Genomic DNA, 7430 nt, shown 5'->3' on the forward strand with positions numbered 1-7430 from the left:
TACGCTCAAGTAGCAAAGGCTCATGGGACATTTCATAAATTGATAAAATATGAGTTTTTATGGCCTTATAAAGTGTGCAAACCTACATGCGGGGTTAAATCTGATCTAAATATTTCTTGTTGTCGTTTCATGTTTCATCCTAATAAATCAAAGATATGTCAGCACCATGACTGAAAACTACCTTCACTACAGCCCTTTTATATAGTCATTTGACCAATGAAATACTGTGTTTCTACTTATAGGGTAACAGGTTACAATCTTGTAACTTTGGCAACTGTTGGTGGGCCAAATCAAATGACTTGGCGGGCCAAATTTGGCCCGCGGGCCCCACTTTGGGCTCCTCTGTTGTAGACCATTAAGGAATACATTATGCCAGTATATTTACTTTTAATACTCTAAGTATTTTTAAAAGCAAGTACTTACTTTTACTCAAGTAAACTGTTAATGTGGTACTTTTTACTAGAGTACATTTTTATGTGTACTTTTACATAAGCACAGTGTTTGAGTACTTTCTCCACCACTTGGTATCAACAGATCACAGTTAGTCTGGATCATCAAGTGACATCAAACCAGCTGTTGGGTTCAGAGTCGGTTCATGGCTTTAGGTGAAAATCATCAACCAGGAGCCTCACGTCTTGATATTTGGGCTCAGAGGCTGGCTACCGTCTTCCTCAGCAACATTCTGAGGAGGATCTTCTCCGTGACCTGCTCAGGGTAAACCCTGTCTTCAGTCAGCAATGAGATTCAGAGAGTTTGTAACAGCTGAGCTGCTGAGAGGAGCGTAGTGAGGACGGAGCATCGTTCACCAACACAGATGGATCTGAGGACACAAACCTTCTGATCTAGCCTGGTTAAAACCAGACCCTGTCCTTCACTTTGCTTCGTACAAGGAACATAAAATAAAAGTTTTATCCAATCATTGGACATTGAAGAGTACAGAGCCAAGTCAGTCCTGGTGGATAGAAACAATCATGGACTCAACAAGAAGTCAAAGAAATCATGAGTGGTCAACATGTCCTGTCTTTCAGATGACTTGATTTATGAAGTACAGAGCAGTAAACGCTCTTGTGCTCGGGTGCTCTAGTGATAGAGAGACCACCTTTAGTGCAGTGGGCCACAGTTAAATCCCAGCTTCACAGCTCTCTGGACTCACAGACGACACAGACATGTTACTGTCTGCCTTCGCAATGTTAACAATGTTCAGCTGGAATCATGAAGCAACAACAACCTAGCTTCTCTCCCTGACGTCCAGCTCTGAAACTATAACTCGTTTATTCAGACGTAAAAAGAAACTTCCTTCTTAAACCAACATTCAGTTAATAACGTGACAATCTCATGCTCAGATACATGTTTAACACTTGTTTATCAAATATGATTATAAAACATTTGAAATACTTACAAAACAACAAACACTTTTTTCAGTTTAAAGGGCTCTCATAATTATGAAATTAAAAAACATCCTCATCCACCTCCTGGATTGAGGTGCTGGTTGGCGGCGCCATCTAGTGGCAAACTTTAGAACTGAGTCCAGCTGCAGCTCATGTTTCAGCACCAGGATCTGTTTAATGATCCAAACCACACAGAGTCTGAACACAACTGGTTTCCTTTTTAACTTGAGGTTCTGGTTCGGTTCTCAAACTGGACCTGTGATGTCCTGAAGTCCACCTAAAACAATCAGAACAATTCAGCAGCTCTTTTATTAGCTGATAAAACTCTCCTGACAAGATAACAATGAAGGAACAGAAGAATTTATTTATTTATCATTGTTTAACCAGGAAAATCCCATTGAAACCACAGATCTCTTTTTCAACGAAGGCCTGGAGGCAACCTAGTTTTTGTGTTGTGAGGGAAACCGGAGTACCTGGAGAAAACACACGCAAGCACAAGAAGAACATGCAAACTCCACACAGAAAGACCCCAGGTCCAAACCAGGGATCGAACCCAGGACCTTCTTGCTGTGAGGCATCAGTGCTAACCACTGATCCATCATGCTTCCCTATAAGAACATGTTGACATGAAGAGAATCCATCAGAGTCTGGGTCCAGACTTCATTTTAAATGTTACGGTCAGCAGAAACCTTCAATCTGATTCAGTTTGAAGAGCTGGAGTCAGATTTTTCTTTCTTCTCTCCTTGAAGCTCCAGCTGAAGCTTTCAAGCTTGACGTTCCAGGAACTAGTCCTCACCAATCCTCTCATGTTCTTGTTCTCATGCAGAGAGACTGTCCCGGCCTCAATCACAGATTCAGGTCCACCCTGGTCTCAAACTGTAGGTCTGTCCCATCCTCAGCCTCACCAGGTCCCCTCTCAGACCAGTGGTTCCGGTTCTGAAACAACAGAACCAGGACTCATGTAGTCCCGGTTCTGGCTCATGTAGAATCAGGAGCTCAGCAGGTGTTTCAGGAGGATTCCAGTGAGTTTGGGTTCAGAGCTAAGCCATCAACAGCACATGTACTGATTTAATTTACTACTAACTCTGAACAAAGACAGTACTCTAGTATTAGAGCTGAAGAAAGTATCAGACTCCAGAAATCACAACACTTTAATAATAATCTTGAACGTTACGACATCATGGGCACAATGTGTTGAGTGAAGTTATCTCTGTGACAGGAAGCTGTTTGTGAAGATGATTGGAAATGACTTGTGGCGTCCCCCAGGGGTGAGTGTTGAGTCCTAAGTTGTTTTTATTAGGTGATAACTTGTAATTGTTACATACTTAATAGATAAATTGATTGTTTTTGGTCAGTTTGAAATAACTAGTGTGATTTTATTAGTTTTAGTATGTTTTGGAAAAGTTCTTCATTTCTTTTCATTTATCTTTCATTTTGTTATCTTGTTAAATCTTTTTGATTATTTTTCATACGTTTGAAATAAAGTAACTAACATTTCTACCACAGAAACACCAGAACCACCAGCTTGACCCAATTTACACCATCGAGACCAGAATCAGTGAAGAGTCAGGTGGACCAGCGGGATGCTGTCAGAACCTCACAGAACATCAACAGAACCAGTAACACTGACAGTTCTGTTGAAGTTAATTAAACAAACAGGAGTTTTATTGTGAAAGAACTGATTTCTTGTTAAACTGTTCAAGCACTCACTGCTTCTGATTCTTGATGTTTGTAGAAACCCGCCCTGATGAAGGTCCAAACGATGATGAAGCAAATGATCTGGAGGGTTTTAGTTGCTGTCCACTGTCCTGCCTGGTCCTCTGTCCAACAGAAGAGACAAAGAGACTTACAATAAAGCGGAGCAGAAAAAAGTCTACCGTCAGACCAGCTTTAAGTTTCAGGTGGACGCTTAGAATGGATTTAGACCCATTTGTTACTCATCCAACTAAAATTTGATTGACAGGTTAGCTCATTATGTCAAGGTGGAGTTTTTTTTCCACAGCAACTGTCTTTAGCCCAGAATGTACTCACCTGTTGGTGAATGTTGTCGCCTGGTCCTCATCTGATACTTGTCCGGTCTTTGTTTAGTCCTCATCTGGTCCTCGTTTAGTCCTCATCCAGTCGTTGTTTGGTCTTTGTCCGGTCCTCGTTTAGTCCTCATTTGGTCCTTGTCTGGTCCTCGTTTGGTCCTTGTCCAGTCCTCGTCCAGTCATTGTCTGGTCTTTGTCCGGTCCTCATTTAGTCCTCGTCTGGTCCTTGTCCGGTCCTCGTTTAGTCCTCATCCAGTCGTCGTCTGGTCTTCGTCTGGTCCTTGTTTAGTCATCATCTGATCCTCGTTTGGTCCTTGTCTGGTCCTCGTCCAGTCATTGCCTGGTCTTTGTCCAGTCCTCGTTTTGTCCTCGTCCGGTCCTCATTTGGTCCTCGTTTAGTCCTCGTCCAGTCGTCGTCTGGACTTTGTCCGGTCCTCATTTAGTCCTCATTTGGTCCTTGTCTGGTCCTTGTTTGGTCCTTGTCCAGTCCTCGTTTAGTCCTCTTCCAGTCGTTGTTTGGTCTTTGTCAGGTCCTCATTTAGTCCTCGTCTGGTCCACGTTTGGTNAGTCCTCTTCCAGTCGTTGTTTGGTCTTTGTCAGGTCCTCATTTAGTCCTCGTCTGGTCCACGTTTGGTCCTTGTCCAGTCCTCGTTTAGTCCTCGTCCAGTCGTCTGGTCTTTGTCCAGTCCTCATTTAGTCCTTGTCTAGTTCTCGTTTGGTCCGTGTCCAGTCCTCGTTTAGTCCTCGTCCAGTCGTCTGGTATTGGTCCGGTCCTCATTTAGTCCTTGTCTAGTCCTCGTTTGGTCCTTGTCCGGTCATAGTCTGGACTTTGTCATTCCTCTTTTAGTCCTTGTCTGGTCCTCGTTTGGTCCTTGTCCAGTCGTCGTCTGGTCTTTGTCAGTCCTCATTTAGTCTTCGTCCAGTCGTCTGGTCTTTGTCAGTCCTCATTTAGCCCTTGTCTAGTCCTCGTTTGGTCTTTGTCAGTCCTCATTTAGTCCTTGTCCAGTCCTCATTTAGTCCTCGTTTGGTCCTTGTCCGGTCGTCTGGTCTTTGTACGGTCCTCTTTTGGTCCTCGTTTTGTCCTTGTCTGGTCCTTGTTTGGTCCTCATTTGGTCCTTGTTCAGTTCTCGTCTGGTCCCAACATCAGCAGCCACAAACATGCATCTAAAGAGACAGAAAACCTGTCAGGTTTCAAAACGTGATTTTGTGACTTCAAACTGATAGATCACACAGACCCTCTGGCTTCAGCCCAGGTGGTCTGGAGTGTGATCAGATCAGACAGAATAAATAAGATGATTTATCTTAAAATGTTATTTTTGTTTCCATGTTCCAGGAGAGGTGAGCGTGGTGAGACCGGGACAGGATAAAGACCGGGCTGACTTCTGGCAGGAGGACTTACTGGCATGGTTCCATCAGGAGTTGTTCTCATCAGGCTGAGAGGCGTCTGAGGATCCAACCGCTGGACCAGGAGGAAACACCATGATGAGCAAAAGGAGATCTGCAGATGGGTACAGGAAAGCATGAGCAGCACAAATCACATTCTTCAAGAGAAAGTCAGTAGAAATATTCCAAAGGCAGGACCACTCACCTTGTCAGGACAAACGGACCTGCTAGGATTTCTTCTTCAGCTCAGCCTTTTAGACCCGGGTGGAAACATCAGCTGAGCCGGAGCTGACAGCATTTTGTAGCAGGTTTCAGCCACACACACAGCATTTTTACAGAACACTTTAAGATGTACTGTGAATGCCAAAGTTAACTGTTAAAAATCAACTGAAACAAAATGGTTGACCTTTGTAGGAAGGTTAGTTGTTTGAAAACCGATGGAACAAGCAGAACTCAGAGGAAAAACACATTTTTATTTAAAAAAAGGGCACCGGCGTGGAGGCTTCAAAAAGACAGGAGGAAGAGCACAGAACACACACACACACACACGTTGCTTTTTCCATCCTCGCGAGGACTTTGCATTGACCATTACTTCTCCAGGCATTTCTAGAGCCTAATCCTTACTCTTACCACTCTTCAGCTATGTGTTTTTTAAATTGCTTATCTGCAAAAATATGCAATAATTTCTGGTTTGATGGTGAGACGCATCATTACAGTGAGAGTAAAGATTTAGCTTAACTTGAAGCAATTGTTTAAGCTTTTCTTCGCAAGTTTCACATTCAAATGATACAAAATGATAATTCATGTTTTTTTCATATAATTTATTTCATTTTGAAACAAAATTTTATGAAGAAAAAAGTTGTATTAAAGCAACAAAAAAGTGACAGCAATATAAAGAGATTTAGTTTATATTGGAGCCTGTTTTATATAAATCACTGCTTGTAGGTAAGAGCAGCATTAATAAAGACTCATATGTTGTAAAAGCCTAAAACATGTCTCCCTCTCTGGATGAAAGGTCCATCAGTTGGTGAAAAATCTCCAAAGCAGAGCAGCACCTGGCAGATGATGCAGCTCCTCTGTTCAGATCAAGACCTCTTCATAATGATGGGATTAAAGGGTCTTGACCCAGAATAACTTGGCATGATGTGTTGAATTCATCTAGAATCATGTTAGAGTTTTTATATCAGATCATCATCAAGCATCCAGGTGCTTATTAATCCGCCGTACTTTCTCCTTTTTGTTCCTGTTGCTGTGTTTCTTCCAGGGCTTCCCCACCACCGCCTCTGGTTCTGAGTTCCCAGGTCCAACAGGTCCACTGCCCGGTTTGTAGCCCATGATGGATTTCACCCCTTTGGTGAGCGCTCGCACGTTCTCCTGTAAAAGCCACAGTTGGTGTTTGATTTCACGATAATCAAACCGATTAGAGGGGTCAGCGAGTGTCCTTTACCTGATGGAAGAAGTTCTTGTCGACAACATTTTCAATTCTTTTGATTTTGGGTTGTTTGTGTGTTGATGCAGACGGGTCGCAGCTGTCCGGCTCTCTCGTCTGGAACTCGCCGTGCTGCGGCTGGAAGTCTTCAGGGTTGATGTGTGGGGGAGGATGGCAGTACAGAAGCTTCCCCTGTGAGGAGTAAACAATGTCAGGGATGGGGTGTGTTCGGTAAACTTACAGTCCCAGAGGGGGAAAACACGTCGAGCTCGGAGATAGTGTCTTCAGATTTACACAAAATATCCACAGTATTCCTGAGAAGCTTGTGTAGGCTGCCATGACAGTCACTAGCCCCGCCCACAGCCCTCCCCTCTGTTCGCTTTTTCTGGTGCGCAAGAAATTCATTCATTCAGATAGTTATGATAACAAATATAGTTTGTTTTTGCTTTAAGTGGCAGCTTGAGCAGTTCAATCATGAGTTCGTGTTCATCTTGTGTATTTGTCGGCTGCCATAACAAGTGAAGAAAACTGAGAAACGCTTTAGAAACATTTTGGCTGGAACAAGTAGTAGTAAAGGCATAGTGTCCTACAAACTGCACTTTATGCCGACGAAGGAGGATCATAAACTAATATGGCTGCAGCTTTAAATCTGAAAAATCCACCAAGGAGCGTTTGCTTGCTTTTTACATTTTATTGACAAAAATCCCACGGATATTCACTCCGATCCAGAGCTCTATCTGGGCTAAGGCTGGCTACTGAAGGCATTTCATTCAAACCACTGAGTCAGACAGCTTCCAGCAATATCAACTAAAACCCTGAATCTGTACCTGGAGAGTTAAACTGTAAATGTAGTTGGTCACTGTTTCGCTATTTAATAGTGCAGTTCTTTGATTTTACTGAATGAAAGCCTACGGTGATTGACGTTAGCATCAGCGCTAACTACTGTTAGCATGGTTTTTTAGCATGTTATTTGCAGCTAAACTTAAATTTAAAGAAATATTTGCCTATGTTAGTAGCTGCATGCTGGCAAAACCATATAAATGGCTTAATTTAACTGTCTCTTTTCTGAGTAAGCTCAGAATAATAAACAATCCTCTTCTCAAATACGTGCTAAAATACAGTGGTTTGCAAAAGTATTCATACCCCTTGAACTTTTCCATATTTTGTCACATTACAACCACAAACATAAATATATTTCAC

At 42.6% G+C, this 7430-nt stretch overlaps 1 protein-coding gene and 1 long non-coding RNA gene across 3 annotated transcripts in view; both read right to left on the bottom strand.

Annotated features, from left to right (window-relative positions):
• Positions 1-2088: 2088 nt before the first annotated feature.
• On the bottom strand, positions 2089-3977 carry LOC106511115 (uncharacterized). Its single transcript, XR_001309480.1, has 2 exons — positions 3420-3977; positions 2089-3208 (listed from the first exon to the last, which is right to left on the bottom strand). It is a non-coding gene; the product is annotated as an uncharacterized LOC106511115 (long non-coding RNA).
• A 1628-nt stretch (positions 3978-5605) lies between these two features.
• Positions 5606-7430, bottom strand: part of lsg1 (large 60S subunit nuclear export GTPase 1) — an 11291-nt gene continuing 9466 nt past the window's right edge. For both annotated transcript variants that reach the window (XM_013999870.1, XM_013999877.1), the window contains 2 exons: positions 6249-6422; positions 5606-6175 (listed from right to left, as the gene is read on the bottom strand). In XM_013999870.1, coding sequence (XP_013855324.1) covers positions 5996-6175; positions 6249-6422 — 354 coding nt within the window. In that variant the 3' untranslated portion in view covers positions 5606-5995. The remainder of the gene's footprint in view (positions 6176-6248; positions 6423-7430) is intronic.

This window comes from Austrofundulus limnaeus, unplaced genomic scaffold (genome assembly GCF_001266775.1).
Source record: "Austrofundulus limnaeus strain Quisiro unplaced genomic scaffold, Austrofundulus_limnaeus-1.0 Scaffold8, whole genome shotgun sequence".
NCBI classification, from domain to species: domain Eukaryota; kingdom Metazoa; phylum Chordata; class Actinopteri; order Cyprinodontiformes; family Rivulidae; genus Austrofundulus; species Austrofundulus limnaeus.